Genomic DNA, 25,287 nt, shown 5'->3' with positions numbered 1-25,287 from the left:
TTATATCTTGATAGATAGATATATATCTATATCTATATCTATATCTATATCTATATCTATATCTATATCTATATCTATATCTATATCTATATCTCTATATCTCTATATCTCTATATATATATATATATATATATATATATATTATTATATATATATATATATATATATATATAAAATATACACATATTTGGTATCGCCATGTTCAGAAATGCCTGATCTACCTTCTTCTCTACAAACCTTTGTCTAATTGATTGATTTTTAACCTCTTAAATAATAGTAAAAGGTATAAATGTTTCATATCTATGAACTCGTACTGACATGAGGCATCACACTGACCGGTTTACCATATATTAAACACTGCAAATAAAATATCCCAAAAACAATAATGTAATCGCACTTATTTTGCAATTTTTCCATACTTGAAATTTTGTTTACCATTTTCCAGGACACTGTATGGTAGTACTAATGGTTTATTCAAAAGTACAATTCGTCCCTCAAAACATAAGCGCTCATATGGCAAGATTGACAGAAAAATAAAAAAAAGGCATGGCTCTGGTAAGAACGGGAACAAAAAATGAAAACTGAGAATCACCGGGGGATGAAGGGGTTAAACATGTACTATAGACAAAAGACACACCAAAAACACAGCAAAAACAACGAAAATGCCGCAGAAAATGCAGCAACAAATGCAGCTTCTTTACTGCCAAGAGATCAGGCTTTGCTGTGTCCTACTCCTTCCACCAAAAACGCAGCAAAAATGTCCTGTGTGAACATAGCCTAAGGATAGGTGCCCAGGATCAAGCTTCCTCGTGTTCTGGAAACTGTGTAAATTCCCTTGCGGAGTCGCTAGTGTTCTGTGTGGGAGAAGACACTGCCCGTGCCCACGGTCCGAGTTACTGACACAGCGTATTTTTGCTGAGTTCTCCCAATCAGAACACTCGCATAATAAATTGCCTTGCTGCGGCTCGGAAAGTCACGTCGCAGTGATCTGTACAACTAAATCATGCCTGCTTATAGTACAGGGCCACATGAGGGCTATGTAAAACATAAGCTTCCAATCTGGACCGTCGGACTTGGCACTTGGGCACAGATATCTCCGGATCTCTAAACATTTTAATATGATGTATAGAGTTGAGCGCGGTTCGCGGTTCGAGGTTCTCCAGTTCGTGGCTCGAGTGATTTTGGGGGCTGTTCTAGATCGAACTAGAACTCGAGCTTTTTCCTAAAGCTCGATAGTTCTAGATACGTTCGAGAACGGTTCTAGCAGCAAAAAGCAGGGCTTTTTACAGCTACAGTGTGCAGGAGCCATCGCTGGCAGCCTGCCAGAAGCTGGTAACCAAGATAAACATCGGGTATCCAAGCAAAGTGCTTTGGTTAGTAACCCGATGTTTATCCTAGTTACGTGCAGGAAGCCCACACTTCCCCGCTCAGCTCACTCCGCCCCCTCCTGCACGCGGCATGTACACACACACACACACACACACACACACACACACACACACACACACACGTCCCCAGCCATGCAGTCCACGACACTGACATCCTCCTGGCACTCTGCACACATGGTCCCGCTCGGCTTACCTGCGGTGATGAAGTCCCGACCTCAGCGCTGTCACTGTCCTCCATGGCCGCCGCTTGTTACATCACCTTCTCTCGCTTCCGACCCGAGACTGACTAGCGGTGACGTCACGGGCCTCTCGCGATACTTGGCTGTGAAGGTCATTGAACTCAGTGACAGGTGCTGTCAGCAGTGCAGGAGATCAGCGCAGGTAATGTACCTCGCTGACAGCAGCACTTGTCATCCCCTGCAGTGACCTGGGCTGACCCATTGATGTTAGCTCAGGTCACTGCACTGCTCTCCCAGCCAATGGGGAACATCCTGCTCTTCATTGACTGGGGCAGTATGGATCGTCATGGCAACCCCTTGGATTACACCAGACCTGGATTTGTTTTTCTTTCTAATAAATTGGTTAAAGAGGGAATGTATTGGGGAGTGTTTTTTCAAATAAAAATGTGTTTGTCGTCTATTTTTTTTTATTACTGACTGGGTTGGTGATGTCGGGTATCTGATAGACGCCTGACCTCACCAACCCCAGGGCTTGATGCCAGGTGACATTACACATCTGGTATCAACCCCATATATTACCCAGTTTGCCACCGCACCAGGGCGCGGGATGAGCTGGGGCGAAGCACCAGGATTGGCACATCTAATGGATGCGCCACTTCTGGGGCGGCTGCGGCCTGCTATTTTTAGGCTGGGGAGAGTCCAATAACCATGGACCTCCCTAGTCTGAGAATATCAGACCCCAGCTGTCTGCTTTACCTTGGCTGGTGATCCAATTTTGGGGGGACCCCTACGTGTTTTTTTTTTAAATTATTTATTTAATTTAAAATAACAGCGTGGGGTGCCCTCAGTTTTGGATTACCAGCCAAGGTGAGGTTGCCAGCTGTGGTCTGCAGGCTGCAGCCGTCTGCTTTACCCTAGCTGGCTATAAAATTAGGGGGAACCCTACATTATTTTTTTTTTCATTTTTTTGGCTAAATACAAAACTAAGCACCCCTTAGTGCCACATTAAAGGCACCAAAGGGTCCAAAATTACAAAATGCAGGAGAGTGGGACATTATGTGTCTTTCTGCCATTATAATGACAGAAAAGACTGATATGAAGTGCACAAGCACAAGAAAATCACCAGAGCGCTCTACGCTGTGAAAAGCAGTAGAAAATGGCACTGGAGTGAACATGTGACCGCCTCATGTAGGATGAAGCTATGGATCCTGGGTAAATTTATGTATTTACCCTCCTTCAGTTTTTTTGCAGTACACAAAAAAAACGGAAGGCACACGGATGACAAACAGATGACATACGGAACGGAAACAGATGCCACACGGATGCACCCGTGAAAAAAAACGGACTGTTTTTTGCAGACCGCAAAAATGGATCGGTCGTGTTAATGTAGCCTTATTCTGATCTGCCGTTTATAAACAGAAGGCAGGAATAAGTGAATAGCGCCCCCCAGCGTCAGAAAATCTCCGGGGTTTCAGGGCTAGCTGAGACCCTGGAGATCATGATTCAGGACGGTTTTTCCGGTCCCCGCTCACGTGATCACAGGTATACACCGTACACCGATGATCACGTTACAGTAAATGACAGCGCCGGTAAAAAATTATTTATCTCCCATCTGGCATGAACAAACATGATAAATCTCCTCCCCGGTCCCCTCCGGTCCCCCGGTGTCACCAAAGTGCCCCCCTGATGCCCTCCCAGAAATCAAGATGGCCGCGCGCACAGCAGCGCGCCGGCCGCATTTACCCTACTCCTCTGATTTCTGTCGCATGTGCCATGACACATGTGACAGAAAACTCCTCCCCAGGCCCTGCCAGGTCACCCCCTATAACCCCACCGGTGTTCCCCGGTGTCCCACGGTACCTGTGCAGCGTTGATCCCCCCACGGCCCTCTCCTTCACAATAGACGCTGCCGCATGCACAGAGCGGCTGTCAGCTCAGCTTCCTGTGTTCAGACACAGTGAGTGGTGGTTATGCATCTGTAAGCTAAATGGGCGGCACGGTGGCTCAGTGGTTAGCACTGCAGTCTTGCAGCGCTGAGGTCCTGGGTTCAATTCTCACCAAGGACACCATCTGCAAGGAGTTTGTATGTTCTCCCCGTGTTTGCGTGGGTTTCCTCCGGGTACTCCGGTTTCCCCCCACACTCCAAAGACATACAGCGCTATGGAATTAATAACGCTATATAAATGAATAAAATTATTATTATTACTGCAATGCCTTGCTCATGAGGTAAGGAACATAATTGATCAGGAGAGCTATATACTACATTTCCAAATGGAGGGATTTGCTTTTATAGTTTCCCTGCTGAATGACTACCAAACATGAGAGTCCGTTATACGCCACAAGAAAACACATCTGAATCGCGAGCTCTGTTGTTTAGTATTCATTCAGCTGGATAACTGGACTTAAAGGGGTATTCCATCTCCAAGATCCTATCCCCAATATATAGTAGGTGGAATAGCAATAATATTAGCAAATACCAATATTTGGAAATGCAGAATAGTTCTCCTGACTAGGCATGCCCTTACCTCATGAGCAGGGCATTGCAGCTTTGGTAGGAACCATTACGACATGGACTCTGCTGCTGTGGACCCGGGGAGAGTGAGTGCAGATTCATTGCACCCACACTCTTCACATGAAGGGTCTGCACTCCTAGAAAATGGGGGATACGTTCCCTGAGTGTCTCCCACCCAATATTCTAGACGGTCCAGAGTCGTCGTGGGACCCCTTTATTTTTTTTCTTACAATAAATTGGTGAAAGAGGAAATGTTTTGGGGACTGTTTTTTCAAATAAATTTCTTTTGTCGATTTTTTTTTGGTAGTACTGACAGTTTATGATGTTGGGTATCTAATAGACGCCATGACATCACAAACTGCTGGGCTTGATCTCAGGTGACTTTACAGCAAGTATCAACCCGATTTATTACCCCGTTTGCCACTGCACCAGGGCACGGGATGAGCTGGGGTGAAGCGCCAGGATTGGCGCATCTAGTGGATGCGCCACGTCTGGGGTGCCTGCGGCCTGCTATTTTTAGGCTGTGAAGGCCCAATAACTATGGACCTTCCCACCCTGAGAATACCAGACCACAGCTGTCCGCTTTACCTTGGCTGGTGATCCAATTTGGGGGGACCCTACTTTTTTTGTGTAATTATTAATATTTATAAAATAATTATAAAAAAAAAAGAGCCTGGGGGAACCTCCACATTGGATCCCCAACCACGGTAAAGCTGCCAGCTGTGGTTTTCAGGCAACAGCCATCTGCTTTACCCTAGCTGGCTATCAAAAATGGGGGGACCCAACGTCATTTTTTTTAACTATTTTTTAAATAGAAAAAATTGATGGGCTTCCCTGTATTTTGATTGCCAACCAAGGTAACGGCAGGCAGATGGGGGTGGCAACCCATAGCTGTCTGCTTTATCTGCGCTGAGAATCAAAAATACCGCGGAGCGCTACGTCATTTTTTTAAAGATTTATTTTTACAACACTGATTTCCAGCAATCAAAATACAGGGAAGCCCATTTTGTTTTTAGTTATTTAAATAAATAATTAAAGAAAATATATATGGGCTCCCGCTGCATTTTTTGTATTGCTAGCTAAGGGTAATCCAAGCAGCTACTGGCTGCTACCCCCCACTGCTTGGTGTTACCTTCACTGGCAATGGAAAATCCAGGGAAGCATTTTTTATTTTTTTTGCCAAAAAACTACAAAAAAAAAAAAAGGACGTGAGCTTCGCCATATTTTTGTATGCTAGCCAGGTATAGCAGGCAGGCGCTGGAAGAGTTGGATACAGCGCCAGAAGATGGCGCTTCTATGAAAATGCCATTTTCTGAGGTGGCTGCAGACTGCAATTCGCAGCAGTGGGGCCCAGAAAGCTCAGGCCAACCTGTGCTGCGGATTCCAATCCCCAGCTGCCTAGTTGTACCTGGCTGGACACAAAAATGGGGCGAAGCCTACGTCATTTGTTTTCTAATTATTTCATGAAATTCATGAAATAATAAAAAAAGGGCTTCCCTTTATTTTTGGTTCCCAGCCGGGTACAAATAGGCAACTGGGGGTTGGGGGCAGCCGTACCTGCCTGCTGTACCTGGCTAGCATACAAAAATATGGCGAAGCCCACATAATTTTTTCAGGGGGCAAAAAACTTCTGCATACAGTCCTGGATGGAGTATGCTGAGCCTTGTAGTTCTGCAGCTGATGTCTGTCTGTATGGAGAAGAGCAGACAGCAGCTGCAGAACTACAAGGCTCAGCATACTCCATCCAGGACTGTATAAGTATGTAGAAATTTTTTGCCCACCAAAAAAATGACGTGGGCTTCGCCATATTTTTGTATGCAAGCCAGGCACAGCAGGCAGCCACGGGCTGCCTCCAACCCCCAGTTGCCTATTTGTACCCGGCTGGGAACCAAAAATATAGGGAAGCCCGTTTTTTTTTTAATTATTTCACTTATTTCATGAAATAATTAAAAAACAAATGGCGTGAGCTTCGCCCCATTTTTGTGTCCAGCCGGGTACATCTAGGCAGCTGGGGATTGGAATCCGCAGCACAGGTTAGCCCGAGGTTTCTGGGCGCCTCTGCTGCGAATTGCAGTCCGCAGCCGCTCCAGAAAATGGCGCTTTCATAGAAGCGCCATCATCTGGCGCTGTATCCAACTCTTCCAACAGCCCTGAAGCCGGGTGGCTTGTTGGGTAATAATGAGTTAATACTAGCTTTGTTTTACTAGCTAGTATTAAGCCAGAGATTCTTAGTGTCAGGCACGTTTGACCCGGCCATTAAGAATCTCCAATAAAGGGTTAAAAAAAAAAGACACCACACAGAGAAAAAATACTTTAATAGAAATAAATACACAGACACATTAGAGACTCCATCTTTATTACCCCCTGTCAGCCCTCCATGATCCATGGTCTTCTGTCTTTCTCGTTCAACAAATTCAGCTCTGCTCCATCACTGCTGCATGGGGGAAGACACTGCTTCCCGTGCAGGCTTCACTCTGTGAAGGCTGCACGGGAAGCAGCGTGCAGCCTTCACTCCGTGAGTGATCAGTGCTGCTGGCTGTCAGCGGTAACAGCGGTAACGCTGACAGACGCGTTACCATAGCAACGGTGCTCCCAGAGCCGCGGTTAGCGGTGACGTCACCGCTAACTGCGTTGCTATGGCAACTGTGATCTCCGTTAATGACCGGCTATGTCAGCCGGTCCCTAACGGAACGGGGAGTCGACCGTGTGCTAGAGCATGTCGCCGGTACACGGCGATACACAGATGTGCACCGTGTACCGGAGAGATGCACTCGCAGGTCCTACATGACGAGCCATAGTCATGTGACCAGTCTGTAGCCAATGAGATAATAGCCACGTGACTGGTCACATGGCTATTTTGACGTCACGTCACATGCTGGCAGTGCTGGTCACCGGGAGGATTCAGCGTTCATCGAATGGAATAGCGGCAGGAGACAGAGTGCAGGAGGTATCGCGGGGACCGGTAAGTGTTATGGCAATGTTTATTAACTGTATGTGTACATTTATAATGCGTTTTTAGATGTTTGTGATTGCCTCCCATTATATCCTATTGGTTAGAGTTCGGTTCGTTGAACGTTCGCCGAACCGAACTCGAACGAGACCTCCGTTCAGCGAACCGAACTCGAGCCGAACCACGGCCAGTTCGCTCATCTCTAATGATGTACGGTACATGGTGGGATATTCAAAATCTTTGTAATTTTTAGACTCCGTTAATCACAAATTGGTGAGCCTCAGACCATGCTTCTAAGAGACTCTGCCTCTTTCACATGCTTATTTTATACATCATATGAAAATTGACCCTCCAGCTGTTTTTCATTATTGCCACTTATGTACAGCATTTACTGAACCCTGTCCAAACTGTTTTAGAGATGTGCTACCACCAATTTCTAAAAAGGAGTTAATTTTTTTAAATTAGATTAAAAATATCTACTTTTTAACTTTTTATATTTGTTCTATGTTCTGTGTGAATAAAATATGACTAACAGATTTCTAAATAATTGCATTGTTTTCTTTATATTTTATACAAACTCACAACTTTTTTAAAATTTGAGTTTGTATTTAAAATCTTGACTCGTCAGTCCAGTGCACCTGTTGCCATTTTTCTGTACCCCAATTTCTAGGTTTTTGTGTATAAAGAAGGCATTCGATTGGCTTCAATTTTATTCTGCCGCAGGACAACACCACCAAATATACAGCCAACTAACAGAAGGCCTGGAAATGATAAGGCCCCAGAGAGCCCTAATTTCAATATCAAGCCTGTGTAATATCTTTCAGAAACAAAAAGGATTTGTGCCAGCCTACATCCACAGAAGATCTGTGGTTAGGTCTTCAATATGTTTGGAACAACCTCCCTGCCAAGTTCTTTTAAAAAATTGTGTGCAAGTGTACCTAAAAAATTGATTATTTCATGTGTGATCATATTTTTTTGAAGGGTGTTTAGACCAAATATTGATTTCAGATTTCTCTTTTGCGCATTCACTTTGCATTTTAATGATGTTTTAAAAAAACATTTTTTTTGTTGCAGCATTTTTTCTACAACTAAATTACATTTTTGCACAGTACTGTGTGTATAATTAGGGTATAGCGCTTAGATCAACACTCCAGTTGTTGAAGTACTACAATTTCTAATACACACATGGTGAGAACTATAGTCCCACAACAGCAGAATAATGCCATCCACTGACAATGTTGAGAAGGAGACCGGATAAGATACTGCAGGTAATCCAGCACCCTAAAGAGCTGAATTTTGTACAGCAAGACAATATGGCGCTGATGAGCCAAGACTTTCATATTTTATGCCAGTCCTGAAGAACAGTCCACTGCTGTAAGATGCACCAAATTCATTACGAGGCATACACCCTAATGAAGGTTTACTTCCTAATTTTCTCATTTTGGTTGAATCTACATAAAACAGTAGAGTATCTCTGTAATATTGCAGCCAGCTACTACTAAAGGTGTATTTCCATCTTGAACAATTCTAGAATATTCACGGATACACCATAAATTCTGACAGAAGTAGCTCACAGAAGTTGGACTGAATCTATCTTAAAAATAAGTAAATAAATGAAAAATGATGCACTGTTGCGCACACCCCAAGAATGCAGAGATGGATTTGCTGTACATATACAGCCCTCTGTTTATTAATACAAGGAGTTCCAAAACTTTCTTAAGATGCTTGAAGTGTGACACGCATCTTCTTGACATTGTTGTCATATACTGTGGTGATGGAACAAATGTGTGAGATGGAACAACCCCTGAAACCTGATAAATTCACTTTTAAACATAAAAAAGTGGTAGGTTGACTCTATACGTATTGGGTATTGATTAACCTAAAAAAAGTTGCAACTTGCATCAGACATGATTGGTGGTGGTGTGACAGGAAATGTGAATCATAATCAAAGGTGATACTACCACATGTTACAGCGTTGTTTTCTTTGTGTATTATTGCCAATGATACCTGAATTTCTCCTTTTTGTAATGTAACTTCCTACAATAAAAATTGATTGGATTAAAAAAAAAAAAACATAAAAAAGGCAAAATATTTGTTCTAGGAGTAGAAGCCAAAAGCTCAATGGGAGAAACGTACCTTATTTTTGAAGTAGACTTCTATTGGCAAAATGAAACCAGCGTAACCAGATTCTTCTACTTTGTAAGGAGGATCTTTACACACTGAAACACAAAACAGAAGAAATAAGTATGGCATATGGCTACAACTATTCCATACATACAAAAGTGCACTAGCGTCAAAGTGGTGACTGTAGAGCAGGGATCCCCAATCTGTGGCTCGGGAGCCATATGTGGTTCTTAGGAACGTGATGTGCAGCATGAAGCTGCGTGCCAGCTAAGTGGATTAGCACCAGGTCTATCTAACAGCTATGAATAGAAGGTCTCCAGATGGTGGGTGACTTTTCTGAGTAGCCACATACAGAAGATCTGAATGGGGATAAGGTATGAACCCCTGGATCCCGGTAAACTACCTTGGAGTGTTGATTTCTGTGGAAATACTTTGGCTGTCATATTGTAATGGGGGCTCTAAGTTTCATTTTTCCGAGGGCATGGGAGCTGGATGTTTCGCTCGCAACCCTCGCTTAGAGTTGAATATGGCTCTCAAGGTTAGAAAGGTTGAGGACCTCTGCTGTAGACATGCGGCATCTTATTGTGACATTGCCCATTCATAACGATCAGTAGATGAGATGCATCACTTAAGTAAAGGTCCAGTCACACTAAGCAACTTACCAGCGATCCCAACAACGATAGGGATCGCTGGTAAGTTGCTAGGAGGTTGCTGGTGAGCTGTCACACTGCGACGCTCCAGCGATCCCACCAGCAACCTGACCTGGCAGGGATCGCTGGAGCGTGGCTACACGAGTTGCTGGTGAGCTCACCAGCAACCAGTGACCAGCCCCCAGTCTCCTAGTTACAGCACACATCAGGTTAATTAACCCGATGTGTGCTGCAGCTAAATGTGCACAGAGCAGGGAGCAGCGCACACTGAGCGCTGGCTCCTTGCTCTCCTAGTTACAGCACACATCGGGTTAATTGCCTGATGTGTGCTGCAGCTAAATGTGCACAGAGCAGGGAGCAGTGCACACTGCTTAGTGCTGGCTCCTTGCTCTCCTAGTTACAGCACACATCGGGTTAATTACCTGATGTGTGCTGCAGCTACATGTGCACAGAGCAGGAGCCGGCAGCACAGGCAGTGAGAGCGGAGGAGCCTGGTATCAAAGGTAAATATCGGGTAACCAAGGACAGGGCTTCTTGGTTACCCGATGTTTACATTGGTTACCAGCCTCAGCAGAAGCCGGCTCCTGCTCACTGCACATTCAGTTGTTGCTGTCTCGCTGTCACACACAGCGATCTGTGCTTCACAGCAGGACAGCAACAACTAAAAAATGGCCCAGGACATTCAGCAACAACCAGCGACCTCACAGCAGGGGCCAGGTTGTTGCTGGATGTCACACACAGCAACATCGCTAGCAACGTCACAAAAGTTGTTCGTTACCAGCGATGTTGCTAGCGATGTTGCTTAGTGTGACGGGGCCTTAACTTCTAGCTTGGCACTTGGTCACCAGAGTTCTCATAGTGGAAGGGAAATTTGATACCAGGTTTAGAAAGCACCAAGATCTGCATTACTGTCACATAGCAGTATTCTTACAGTGCCAAATATCAGTAACAATTCGCACCAGATTCAGAGCAGTCACTGGCGAGCAGCAACAGGTTAAGGCATAGTCAGGGGAAAACAGACTATCACCTACCCAAATTGGTGAAATTTAATAACCACATCACCAGCACTATTCTGAACTGGAGTCAACTATTTTCTTGCCAGTGTAAATCTCTCACCCAGGAAGCACAGGGTTAATGCTTTTAGTTTTTTGAGATTATCTACAGTTTCGCAGATATGGCATTTGTCAAGAAAGGAAACCATAAGGTTTATAACCTTATAATAATTATAACCATAAGGTTATATGTTCATAAGTTCAATGAAAATACTTAGACTTTTTAAAACGGTGTCTACAAGTCTAATAACTGTTTCCATAACAAGGCATTGCCTTTGTAACCTTACCCCACAGATTGAAAAGATCTTCACTTGCCTTGTTCCTAGGGTGAGGATACCATCATGGGTACACCCCTGTCACAGTATTTGGGTTAGCACACACAAGAATCAATCTGCTTTCATCCTAGATGCTGCCAGTAATTTCCCCATTTTCATGATGGGAAAAAAAAATCCCAAGAAATAAGCAGCCTTTAGCAGAAATCCAATACATTGTACCAAATTATTTCAATAAAAGGACTAAAGTATTTTTTAAAATAATTTACAGTATGGTTCAAGAAAACAACTGCAGACAGTGGCCCAGATTTCTAACAAAGTATAAAAAATAGCAACTGCACTCAAGTAAAGGGAAGGAGAAAAAACAAAAAAAGATACATATGGTGAACATTGGAATGTGTATATGCATTACTGCAAAGAAAACATGAAAAAAAAAAAGAAAAAAAAAAATATGGGGGAAAAAAAAGAAGCTATTTTGCAAATAAAATTAGTCAAATTTACTTAAGCCCAGTTACAACGCCAAGGTAGAAAGGCCCAGTCACACACACAACGACTTACCAGCGATCCCGAAAACGATGCGACCTGATAGGGATTGCTGGTAAGTCGCTGGGAGGTCGCAGGTGAGATGTCACAGAGTCAGATCTTACCAACGATGCAGGAACAATACAGGTCACAGTAGCAACCTGTATAACGATCTCAGCAGTCACTGTGACCCTATCACACAGTGTCAAACACAGCGATGTGTCCTGCCCAGCAGGACATCGCCTGTGAAGAAAATGGCCTGGACCATTCTGCAACGACTAGAGATCTCACAGCAGGGGCCTGATCGCTGGTAGGTGTCACACATAACAAGATCGCTAACGGGATCGCTACTGCGTCACAGAAACCGTGACTCAGCTGCGATCTCGTTATGTGTGACGGTACCTTAACTCTCAACTGGGTCCTAATCAGTTTAGATTAGAAGATTAGGCAGTGTCGGCAATTCTTTTATTTTCTAACAATAAAGTGGTATAACTTGCACAAAATCTTTACTGTCATGTCCCATGACTTGGGAAATCATTCACTGTTTTACACTGCTGTGTATTGTATTCCTGTTACTATTAGGGTAAGTTCACACAGTGCGTTTTTCACTGCGTTTTTGCGCAGTTTTCGGGTGCGTTTTTGCTCAGAAAACTGCATGACTTTGCTTCCCCAGCAAAGTTTATGAGTTTTCATTTTTGCTGTCTGCACACAGCGTTTTTTTTTCAGCTGCATTTTTGTGGTGCCACAAAAACGCAGCATGTCAATTATTCCCGCGTTTTTCACTGCGCTTTTCATCCATTGAGTGCAATGGGATGTTGAAAGACGCAATGAGAAACGCAAATAGGTGCGTTTTGGTGCGTTTCTAAGACCAAAAACGCAGCTATAAACGCAGGAGATGGGTAGTAAAGTGACATGTACAGGAAGAGGATTCCTTCTGTCAGTAAACAAAGAAGCGTGAATCCTCCCGGTAACGTCACCGTTGCTTCCACCTCCAGTCCTGGGCATGTATGCTGCCGTGCGGCGTCATGTACGGGCAGGAGGTGGAAGCGGCTGCGAAATCAAAAGTTAAGAGGAGAAAAAAAAAATATGTCATACTCACCTGTCTGCAGACTCCCGGTGCCATGCCCACTCCCATCTCCTCCCGGTACCGCCGCTCCGGGTGTGTGCAGTCTCCCCGGGTACGTGCGATGGATGCAGGACCTGGCGATGGATCACCTGATGCAGTCACCTGACGCGTCAGCTGATCGTAAGTCTCGGGCTGACGCCAGCGCCCGGCCGGTTTAACCTATCAGTGGATGGCGTCAGGACACTTCATCCCTGATTACCGGGCAGCTCCTGTAGCGATCAGACGGGATCAGACTCCGCTCCAGGACCTGCCGATAATATGCACATAAGTGAGTATTTTTTTTTTTGCAACAATGCATTGCTGATTGTATAAACGGCTTTTATACAATCAGCTGCTGTGTGATGGGATTCAGGCCTTGAACCTGACACATCATCTGATCGCTTTGCCTTCCAGCAAACCGATCAGATGATATTGGATCCGGATTGGACGGCGCGGGACCCTTGACCCAGGATTACTGCAGAGGGGGGGGGGGGTCTTTATTTCAATAAAGATGGAGTCACTAATTGTGTTGTGTGTTATTTATAATAAAAATATTTTTCTGTGTGTTGTGTTTTTTTTTATCTTTACTAGAAATTCATGATGGCCATGCCTAATATTGGCATGACACCATGAATTTCGGGCTTAGGGCCAGCTGATAACATACAGCTAGCCCTAACCCCATTATTACCTAGTGAGCCACCCGGCATCAGGGCAGCTGGAAGAGTTGGATACAGCGCCAGAAGATGACGCTTCTACGAAAGCGCCATTTTCTGGGGAGGCTGCGGACTGCAATTTGCAGCGGGGGTGCCCAGAAAGCATGGGCACCCTGCACTGTGGATTCCAATCCTCAGCTGCCTAGTTGTACCCGGCTAGACATAAAAATTAGGCGAAGCTCACGTCATTTTTTTTTTTTTTAATTATTTCATGAAATTCATGAAATAATTAAAATTAAAAAAAAAAAAAGGGCTTCTCTATATTTTTGGTTCCCAGCCGGGTACAAATAGGTAGCTGGGGGTTGGGGGCAGCCCGTACCTGCCTGCTGTACCTGGCTAGCATACAAAAATATGGCAAAGCCCACGTCATTTTTTTTGTTTGGGGGGGCAAAGAAATCCTGCATACAGTCCTGGAAGGAGGATGCTGAGCCTTGTAGTTCGACAGCTGCTGTCTGCTCTCCTGCATACACTATTGGATGGAGGATGCAGAGCATTGTAGGTCTGCTCCTCCTGACTCTCCCTCCAGCATACAGTCCTGGATGGAGCATGCTGAGCCTTGTAGTTCTGCAGCTGCTGTCTGCTCTCCTGCATACACTATTGGATGGAGTATGCTGAGCCTTGTAGTTCTGCAGCTGTCTGCTCTCTTGCATACACTAGTGGAAAATGAAGAACATATTGAAGAAGGAAATGACAGACTTTTTTTTTGTTCACTGATAAAAAACGCATAAAGACGCAGTGAGCAAAAACGCAGCAAAACGTAGCAAAAAACGCACCAAATCGCGGCAAAACGCGTACGTTTTTCGCCGCGTTCTTTTGACGTGGGTGCGTTTTTTGCCACAAAAAACACGCAAAAAACGCAGCGTAAAAAAACCGCAGTGTGTGAACCTAGCCTTAGAAGTTTGCCTTTCCCTTGTATTTGACCCCGCTCACTCCCTGTAGCCCTGTGATGTCACTTTTCCCCTCCCCTCTCCTCCATTTTGTGTATGTTCCTTCATCCTCATATTACACGCTAATGGTGCCAAGAGAGAAGTATTCTTTTTTTACCCCCTATAATCATCATTCAATTCAAAAATTTCAGTTAAAGCATCACTTTTCCTGGAATCTTCTTACATGAGATTGTGGCTGAGTTAAGCTGTCTGAAGAGCCGGTATGAATGTGAGTACAGGTCAATACGAAGGGCCCAAAAGGAGTGGTCTGTTCAGCCACCACTCCGCTCAACATACCCGTGAATCAGAATATTTACTTCGTTTATCTCCGCTCTACCACTTTAGATTTATCAAATATTGCACCGAAATGTTAAATTGGGCATAAATTATGCCAATGCATTTTGATTTATTTTTATGCATGGTAGTATACTTCTCAATGTTAAATAAGAACAGGAGCCTAATGTGTCAAATATCACATTACTAATAGAAGTTTGTGACTCTTTATGCATATTAAAAATTCCATTAGGTAATCGTGACTGTCAAATGTCTTTAAAATAGCCTGCTTCTTGACAGTTTCCAGGTAGCAACACATTAGGAGTAAAACAAAACATTATAAAAAAAAAAAATAAGCAAAATAGTATACTGCATAAAAATATCAGAACAATTCTATATTTTAGCTGGTGACAATATAGATGGTGGAATAATAACCACAACCTTGCCAACCGGTTTCAACAAACTACATAAAATTAATAGTACAAGCAAATACATGAGATATAGTATATTTCATGAGAAAAATATACTTCATCTACTTATGGGGAGTTTTTACTCCATATTGAATTATGAAGTCAATAAGCATCAAATGCATATGAAAAAGGGAATTGATGAGGAAGAAAAGCAAAGAAAGTGGGCAGAGCATGCCGCAGTTTTCTAGAGGTTTTTTTTCACCCAAGAGCTGGAATCACAGCTAGACTTCCGCTCAGTACTGTCCTACATGCTGCTGCTCCTGAGAGGGTGCTATATAGAGAGACAAGAGAGCATGAATGTCTGCGTGTGCAGTGCAGTGTTTACGAGACATAGCAGCTAGTCTCCCCACTAGCTCAAAGACAACTGGAAATGAGAGAAACTTTGATGGTGAAAAAGCAGGACTGAAGTAAAAAAAAAAAAAAAAAAAAAAAAGTTCAGAAAGTCTTATTCACAAATTAGCGAGGTCTACAGAAAAATATTAAAAAAAAAGTTACAGTTCATAGAAGAAGAGATAAAGAAAATAAAAGTGCAAAAAAAAAAAAAAATCTCGTCCTAAAGAGGGTAAACAATTACTATTCATATTCTATATAGCCAATCATTAACCAGTTTAAACGCATCTACACCAGGAGATGAACAATGCAGCAGCTAAGAGTCTTTGTACCATGGACATTTTTCATTAGGCTACACCAAACATCGTCCTGTAATTATGTGGATGCTTAGCTGATGCGCTTCTACAGTTATTAAGCGGTTTACAAATCCAGACTGAAAGTGTCTACCACCTCTCTAATTATTACGGGATTCATAGATATTATATACAGTATATATGTATGTAAAGAGATATCAAAATATAGGTGCCACTAACAGCTGAAGACTCCATTTGAGGGGCAGTAAACTGGTCACATGCTTGTTTTCCTTAAAGTAGTTGACTGGTCTTGGTCACTATAGATTTCCACCACGTGCCTTCAGAATCCTTTCTGCACACACACTACACACTCTCAGGAACACAGCCGTCACTGCTCACGGCATTATCAGATGAACGTTTTACCAGTGCTGCACAAAGTCAAGCACACTCTGCACTATTCTAATGGTAGCCACTGGCCAATTGGAGGCAAGCAGCTGATGCGCATGCCGTCAGCTGCTTGCCTCTGATTGACCGGGCGGCTGCCATTGGAATAGTGCAGAGAGAGCTTGACTCTGTGCGGCGGCAAACCGTTCATCTGAATCTTAGATGAAGCACTGACAGTGGTTGCAATTGTCAATGGGGTGGGTGGGGGGGTTTTCGTGCCTGTAGGCCGCCAGAAACAGGGAAGAGAGGTCCGAGGGAACGGAGGACAGTTGAGAAGAACATTTTTGGGAGCGTGTGTGTGCGCGCGAGCGTGCGTGCGTGCGTGCGTGTAGAATGGCACAATGGGGAACCAGGATAGGACAGTGCTACAAAAAGAGGATCAGTAAAGTCAGTAAGGGGGGGACATTACTGCAAGAGGAGGACCGGCATGGGCACATTAGTAAAAAGGGGAAAGGTTGGGCACATCACTACAGGATGGGGCACATTACTACAGAATGGGGACAATGATGGTGCGCATTAGTTAAATGGGACAAGGCTGGGGCAGGTTACTAAAGGATGGCCACATTACTAAAAGGATGGGCACAAGGATGGGGCACATTAGTAAAAGGGGACAAGGTTGGGCACATTACTACAGGATGGGGACTATCATGGGTACATTGGGTACATTACTTCAAGAAGAGGAAGAGGATGGGGGACATTACTGAAAAGATATTGGCCAAAATGACTATATGGTGTTAATTGTAAAACTATATTACTTACAAGAAATCGATAAAATGTAAATTAAAAAAAAAAAAAAAAAAAAAAAAGCATGAATTTTTCTTTACCATCAAAAATGTTTTTAAATACCGTATATATTTAAACCAAAAACATGCACGTTTGTTATATTAAGCGAGCAAAAAAAAATGATCGAAAAGGGGTAGAGAAATAATCTATGGTACCAATAAAAATGTCACTTTGTCCTGCAATCAATGCGGCCCCCCCCCAATTATTTTTTCTATGTGTGGCCCATACATATAGCTGCATTTGAGATATCTGGGTTAGACAGTTCTATATCATTGCATACATTCTGATGAGAATAGAAAGGGGTCTTTAAATAAGATCTTTTGTCCATGTCATACACAAGAACGCTTATATGTACAGGCTTCTGATAGCGATCAGATGAGACGAGGAAAGAATGAAAACCATATGGTTATGTTATCGTACAAAAAAATAAAATTGCAATATCAGCTCTCAGTGTTACAAATTTATCTTGATGTGTAAAATGGATCCCTAAAGTTCAGAGTCTAAGAGTATGTTTACACAAACACGACCCACTGCTTCCTGGACGCAGCGGGTCCTGACCTGAGGGGCCATGAGTCTCCTCCGCAGGAGACTGCAGCAGCTCGTGCCCACGATCAGGGCACTACAGTCTCACTTGTGTTCTCTCTATGGAGGATGGTTGCAAATCCGCAGCAAACAATTGACATGCTTGGAAAGTCGCTGCGGGAAGCACACGCATAGTGGGCGCAGGATTTCTAGAAATTCCATCCGCTTGTACTGTACAACGCAACGTTTTGGACGTAGTTTAAGCATGCTACATCCAAAACGCTGTGTACACTGATTGTGTGCACGCACCCTTATAGGTACAACACTTGTCTGAGAAGATCAACTACTCCACTGTTGCGTTTAGCACAATACAGTACACATGGTACAAGGACCTCGGACTGTTCTAATTCACAGTGATACGCCTCTGTATACAGGATGACATACAGGGAGAAATTCAGTGAAAGTAACTCCCCTTCCAAACTGAAGTGAACTCTCTACCACTCCACAGTGACAGGGGGTCATGTTACCTGGAACAAAGCATGGCTGTATTTTATATAGCAGAAGCTTATCACACTAAGCCTTTGTTTTATTCAACAGAGACCAAGGGGCTGGCAAACTTCCCAAAATGTAGCAGAAAGACCTGGTTTCTATACAATAGTATTTATGGGTCTTACAAAGATTACTGGTTATCTGATAAGAGGCATGCTATGGGAACATGTCTGGATCTGGGGCTGCATCAACACATTCATACTCCAAAGTCAGGCAGGTCCTTAGCAGATCACAGGCAAGACCATGAGCCACTGGATCAACAAGCCCATCAGGGCTCCTAAGTGCCTATAGCAATTATACAAGGCTCCTGCACAGTGCATCAGGAGAACTACTGCAAGGTCTACACAACCGTATACAAAAGCTGCTTTAAAAGATGACACACATGTACACATACACATAACATATTCAAGTTGGTGGCTATATATTAATATTTTATGTGATATACCAACATAAAGTGGCAAGTATTTGTGATGTGTAATGGCACAATTTTTCCATTTATATTTTTAAAGTATTTAGAAAACCATGTGTTTGTATTGAGCCCACCCCCTCCCCCAGTCAATACTTTCTAGGATCACCTTTCGCTGCAATTACTGCTGCAAGTCATTTTGGGTATGTCTCTACAGATATGCACATACTCGAGTGTACAAAGTAGCTCATCTGGTGGGATACTCACCTATAGCTCAGCATTGAGGCCATCAATGGTCAAGTATGTGTGTGTAGCTAGACAGATAGATGTTAACAGGGTCTAACCTACCAACAAGACTACCAACTTACTACCAATTGTTTGGGTTGAGTTTCTCGTCCTGCTATGTATCTAGAAAGAAGAAAACTAAACTCTAACTTTTATACTTATGGTTTTAGGGTGGATGGTTACCAATTGTCAGAACTTGTTTTATATTAGTCAGCAGCTCATGTAAATACAAACTTTGAAGTAGAATTTAAGTGGAAAAGTGGCATTGTCTTTACAGGCTTGACAAATATGGGCTACTGGACTGATTATTCAGAAATCTTTTTGAATTCCCACACATGAAGTCTGCAGTAGTCAATAAAAATTATTAGGCAACGCCTCAAGAAAAGCTATAAAAGATGCTGCATCCGTGACATGCTGTACTTGTAAATATATAAGCAGCAAAAAAGAAAGCAAGCAAGAAACAAAGATGCAACCAAGATACACAGTATTCAGCTAATAACAATACACCAGAGTTTAAGGCCGGCATCACACACTACGATATATCGGGTGATATGTCGTTGGGGTCACGGAATTTGTGATGCACATCCGGCATAGTTAGACATATAGTAGCGTGTGACAGCTACGAACGACTGTGAACAAACAAAAATACTCACCTTATCGTTGCTCGTTGACACGTCGTTCATTTTCAAAAATATCGGTCCTCCTTCTGTGCTCTGGTTGTTCATTGTTCCCGAGGCAGCACACATCGCTCCGTGTGACACCTCGGGAATGACGAACACAGCTTACCTGCGTCCCGCCGGCAATGCGGTGGGTGGGATTTTTTGTCCCGCTCATCTCCGCCCCTCCGCTTTTATTGGACAGCCGCTGTGTGACGTCGCTGTGACGCCGAATGTCTCTCCCCCTTCAGGAAGAGGATGTTCGCCGCCCACAGCAACGTCGTCCGGGAGGTAAGTGCGTGTGACAGGGGGTTAACGACTTTATGCGCCACGGGCAACTAATTGTTCATGACGTACAAACGACGGGGGCGGGTACGATTGCTCATGCGATCGCACGATAGGGCGGCGTCACACGGTGCGATCTAAGTTAATGAAAGGGTAACTGTTTTCAAGTACCTTCAGAATAAGCTGTCATATATATCCACATGAAGAAAAGCACCATTTATAGCCATTATAATACTTGTATACTGCGTGATCACCAGTTTGCAATCCACCATTTGCTGGGGGAGGAGACAAGATGCAGTGATTTCTCCCATAGACATCACAGAGCGGGGAATGCCTGATCTTCATTAATTATTTGCTCACAAACACCAGCTGCAGCAACATGGAAGACATAATACAGCACAGCTGAGGTGTGTTGATCTGACTCAACCTCCGATGTAAAGTAAAACACTTGTTACAGAGCTCTGCACAATGTTTTACTGCCTGCCTCGGTCTGTCCCTCTCTATAAAGGATAATAATAGGCTGGGTAAAATGAGACCGGCAGTAGATGACAAGTTCAGGAGGAAGGGGTAGAAGAAGTATCTTATAAGTGGGGACGAAAGCTAAGGTTTCCACATTAGGCCTCTTTCACACGTCAGCGATTCTGGTACGCATGTGCTAGATTTTATATGTAGCAGAATCACTGACATACGCACACCCATTATAAATCAATGGGTCTGCGCACACATCAGTGATTTTTCACTGACTGTCTACGTGCGGTGTATACACAAGTGCTCTGCACGGAGACATGTCTGTTTTTTTCTGGCATCACTGATGTCCCATGGACCACACTATGGTGTGATCCGTGAAACTAGTACCAGAAAAACACGGACATTTAAAATAAAAAGCATTTTATACTCACCTTCTCCTGCGTTGCTTGTCTCCGGCCTCTGCTGCCTGCTGCTTCGGAGTCGTCCAATTACGGTCATGCATTATTAGTTATGCACGACACCGCGACCCGAAAGTAGCTGCAGTGGGGGCCGGAAACTCAGCAGAGACTGAGATTTCAGCACCACAGACAGCAGGAGACCGGACAGGTGAGTATACGTCCATGTGCAATCACAAATGACGGATCACGGATAGCACATGGATAACCCATGTGTGCCGTGAATCACGGCACACAGAGGGACATATGCATTTTTTTACACGTCAGTGAAAAACATGCTAAATTCTTAAATTAAAGAGTCTTTGAATTTACCAAGTATAAAAATACCCAAGAGACAAACGTGATTGAAATGTATAAACATTTTATTTTCAATAAATTCATAGGGTATAACATAGCAAATAACCAAGAGAAGAACCAGAGTATGAGAAGTGATGAAGGGGAAGAAACCCCACGTGACCCAGGGAAGGATATCAGATCTCACAGATGATCTGCACCGGCGTCCCAACACGTGTTTCGCGTGGTGTGCTTCGTCGGGGGACGTCCCCCGACGAAGCACACCACGTGAAACACGTGTTGGGACGCCAGTCCCCACGTGTATACCTGGGCTAAAATTGGTGATCTGCCAGCTGGGTAAGCTATTCTGCCTTGTTAGGCTATGCATCGAGACTTTGTCCTTCTCCTTGCTAGCAACTCTTTGCACTTGCATGTGGGCATTTAGTTGCTTATCTAAGCACTTGTGCAGATCATCTGTGAGATCTGATATCCTTCCCTGGGTCACGTGGGGTTTCTTCCCCTTCATCACTTCTCATACTCTGGTTCTTCTCTTGGTTATTTTCTATGTTATACCCTATGAATTTATTGAAAATAAAATGTTTATACATTTCAATCACGTTTGTCTCTTGGGTATTTTCATACTTGGTAAATTCAAAGACTTTTTAATTTAAGAATTTAGCATTTTTTGAGTTGTTGCCTATTATATGTTACCTACGGTTCCTTTATGTTTTATACTTCAGTGAAAAAAGTCTGTTTTCACTGACGTGGGAAACCTGCCTTAGAAATGTTCTTACAATCATCTGTACTATTGATTTATGCAAAGTTTGGTGAAAGTACAGTTCAGTTTTAAAAACACTTAACAGTACTAGATGGCTATGTGACAAACATGCATCCACATAATAAGATGTGCATGTTCAACATCCACCTATAGAAAAAAACAAATCCCTATCCAATAGTGGAGCCATGTACACTTTGATAGCTTAGCAAATCCATAGGCGTATATATAGTATAATTATATAGAATGTTTAGAATGCGAATAGCTGCACAACACATACCATAGTACAAAACATTGGCATATGTGGGCAGTGGGATATGATACCAAAGTAAAAGCACGCATCACACAAAGAAGGTCATGCTCATTCAGAAAACATGCAATTAAGAAATAACACATTTACAAAAGCCATACAAAAGGCATGGTGAAGACTAAAAATACGCAGACCCAAACTAGTCTACTAATATACAATTTATGATCCTGGAATTACACCCTCAGCATCCTGGAGTGATTGTTATTTTTTTCATTAAACACAATATGGACAAAAGTATTGGGAGACTGCTTAATTAGTGAATCCTGCTTTTTTCATTCAGTCACAGATGTATAAGGCTGTGTGCACACGTTGCATTTGTAACGATTTATTATGCGTTTTTGTGTGCAGATTTGTCACAAAACCTGAAGAAAATCCCGATGCCAGCAAATTCTGTGAGAATCCTGATGCTTATTTGTGACTTGCAGATACGGTATAGAAAATAATCCGCAGCATGTCAATTCTTTCCGTGTTTTTGCAGGATTTTTCCCCAAGTCACTTTAATGAAATCAGCGAAAAATGCTATGAAAACAATTATGGATTGCTGCTTTTTTTTTATAGAGTTCTCAGTCATCAGTGAATGCTAAAGATAGATCTAACTAACCTATTTGGCCTAAAGGCCACTTTACACGCTGCGATATCAGTACCGAGATCGCTAGCGTGGGTACCCACCCCCATCGGTTGTGCGACACGGGCAAATCGCTGCCCGTGGCGCACAACATCGCCCGGACCAGTCACACTACTTACCTGCCTAGCGACGTCGCTGTGACCGGCGAACCGCCTCCTTTCTAAGGGGGCGGTCCGTGCGGCGTCACAGCGACATCACTAAGCGGCCGCCCAATAGAGGCGGAGGGGTGGAGATCCCGCCCACATCCTTCCTTCCTCATTGCGGGCGGGACGCAGGTAAGGCGAGGTTCCTCGTTCCTGCGGTGTCACACGGAGCGATGTGTGCTGCCGCAGGACGACAAACTACATCGCTACTGCAGCAGCAACAATATTCGAGAATGGACCCCCATGTCACCGATGACCGTTTTTGCGATGATTCAAAGCGGCTGGATGTGAGTCACAAAATCCATGACCCCCAACAAGATCGTTTTAGCGATGTCGTACCGTGTAAAGCGACCTTTAGTGTCAGCTATTCACCTGCATTGGTTACAGGTGTATCAAACATAGATGTTGCCCCCTGTCTGCTCATTTGTTTACAGTGGCCAAGTTCTCTCTTTGTGAGACTCCCACACTTTCACACCTAGGAGCAATTATCCACACAAACTCTGTCTACTTTGTTTTTGGCATAATTATATATATATATATATATATATATATATATATATATATATATATATATATATATATATATATATATATATAATTATGCCAAAAATAAAGTAGACAGAGTTTGTGTGGATAATTGCTCCTAGGTGTGAAATATATATACACACACACACACACACACACACACACATATACACACATATACACACATATACACACACACACACACACACACACACACACATATATATACTCATACATACATGCACATACTTACATGCATACATACACACACACACACAATATATACACACACATACATACAATATATACACACACATACATACATACATACATACATACAGTCGGCTCCCTTGAATTTTTCAACCTTTTCCTACATTTCAGGCTTCAAACAAAGATAAAAATGTTAATGTTATGGTGATGAATCAGCAAGAAGTGGGACACAATTGTGAAGTTGAACGAAATGTATTGCTTATTTTAAAACATGCAATATTATTCAGCCCCTTTACTTTCAGTGCAGCAAACTCACTCCAGAAGTTGATTGAGGATCTCTGAATGATCCAATGTTGTCCTAAATGACTGATGATGATAAATATAATCCACCTGTGTGTAATCTACTATCTGTATAAATGCATCTGCTCTGTGATGTTCTCTGTGCTTTAAACAGAACACGGAGCCTATTATGAAGACCAAGGAACAAAACGGGCAGGTCCGTGATACTGTTGTGGAGACGATTATAGCCGGATTTAGTTACAAAAAGATTTCCACAACTGTAAACATCCCATGAAGCACTGTGCAAGCGATCATATTGAAATGGAAGGAGTATCATACCACTGCAATTCTACCAAGACCCGGCCGGCCCTCAAAAATTTCATCTCAAACAAGGAGAAGACTGATCAGAGATGCAACCAAGAGGCCCATGATCACTCTGGATGAACTGCAGAGATCTACAGCTGAGGTGGGAGAGTCTGTCCATAGGACAACCCAATCAGTTGTACACTGCACAAATCTGGCCTTTATGTAAGAGTGGCAAGGAGAAAGCCATTTCTCAAAGATGTCCATAAAAAGTGTAGTATAAAGTTTGCCACAAGCCACACCAAACATGTAGAAGAAGGTGCTCTGGTCAGATGAAAACAAAACCAAACTTTTTGTGCACAATGCCAAACGATATGTTTGGCGTAAAAGCAATACAGCTCATCACCCTGAACACACCATCCCCACTGTCAAAGATGGTGGTAGCAGCATCATGGTTTGGGCCTGCTTTTTTTCAGAAGGGACAGGGAAGATGGTTCAAATTGAAGGGAAGATGGATGGAGCCAAATACAGGACCATTCTTGAAGAAAACCTGTTGGAGTCTGCAAAAGACCTGAGACTGGGACAGAGATTTGTCTTTCAACAAGACAATGATCCAAAACATAAAGCAAAATCTACAATGGAATGGTTCACAAATAAACGTATCCAGGTGTTAGAATGGCCAAGTCAAAGTCCAGACCTGAATCCAATCGAGAATCTGTGGAAAGAGCTGAAAACTACTCTTTACAAACGCTCTCCATCCAACCTCACTCAGCTTGAGCTGTTTGCAAAGGAAGAATGGGCAAGAATTTCAGTCACTTGATGTGCAAAACTGATAGAGACAAACCCCAAGTGACTTGTAGCTGTAATCGCAACAAAATGTGGTGCTACCAAGTATTAACTTAAAGGGGATGAATAATATTGCACGCCCCAATTTTCAGTTTATTATTTTTTATAAACGTTTAAAATAAGCAATAAATTTCGTTCAACTTCACAATTGTGTCCCACTTGTTGTTGATTTTTCACCATAATATTTAATTTTTTTATCTTTATGTTTGAAGCCTGAAATGTGGGAAAAGGTTGAAAAATCCAAGGGGGCCGAATACTTTCGCAAGGCACTGTACATATATATATATATATATATATATATATATATATATATATATATATATATATATATATATATATATATATATATATATATATATATATATATATATATATATATATATATA

General features: G+C 43.0%; 1 protein-coding gene across 3 annotated transcripts in view; it reads right to left on the bottom strand.

Annotated features, from left to right (window-relative positions):
• Positions 1 to 25,287, bottom strand: part of MLLT3 (MLLT3 super elongation complex subunit) — a 485,346-nt gene that overhangs the window by 255,713 nt on the left and 204,346 nt on the right. For all 3 annotated transcript variants that reach the window (XM_075316277.1, XM_075316263.1, XM_075316270.1), the window contains exon 3: positions 9,166 to 9,248. In XM_075316277.1, coding sequence (XP_075172392.1) covers positions 9,166 to 9,248 — 83 coding nt within the window. The remainder of the gene's footprint in view (positions 1 to 9,165; positions 9,249 to 25,287) is intronic.

Source organism: Anomaloglossus baeobatrachus, chromosome 1, assembly GCF_048569485.1.
Source record: "Anomaloglossus baeobatrachus isolate aAnoBae1 chromosome 1, aAnoBae1.hap1, whole genome shotgun sequence".
Classification (NCBI taxonomy): Eukaryota; Metazoa; Chordata; class Amphibia; order Anura; family Aromobatidae; genus Anomaloglossus; species Anomaloglossus baeobatrachus.
The sequence above is the reverse complement of the archived record's forward strand: the minus strand, read 5'-3'. Positions and strand labels throughout refer to the sequence as shown.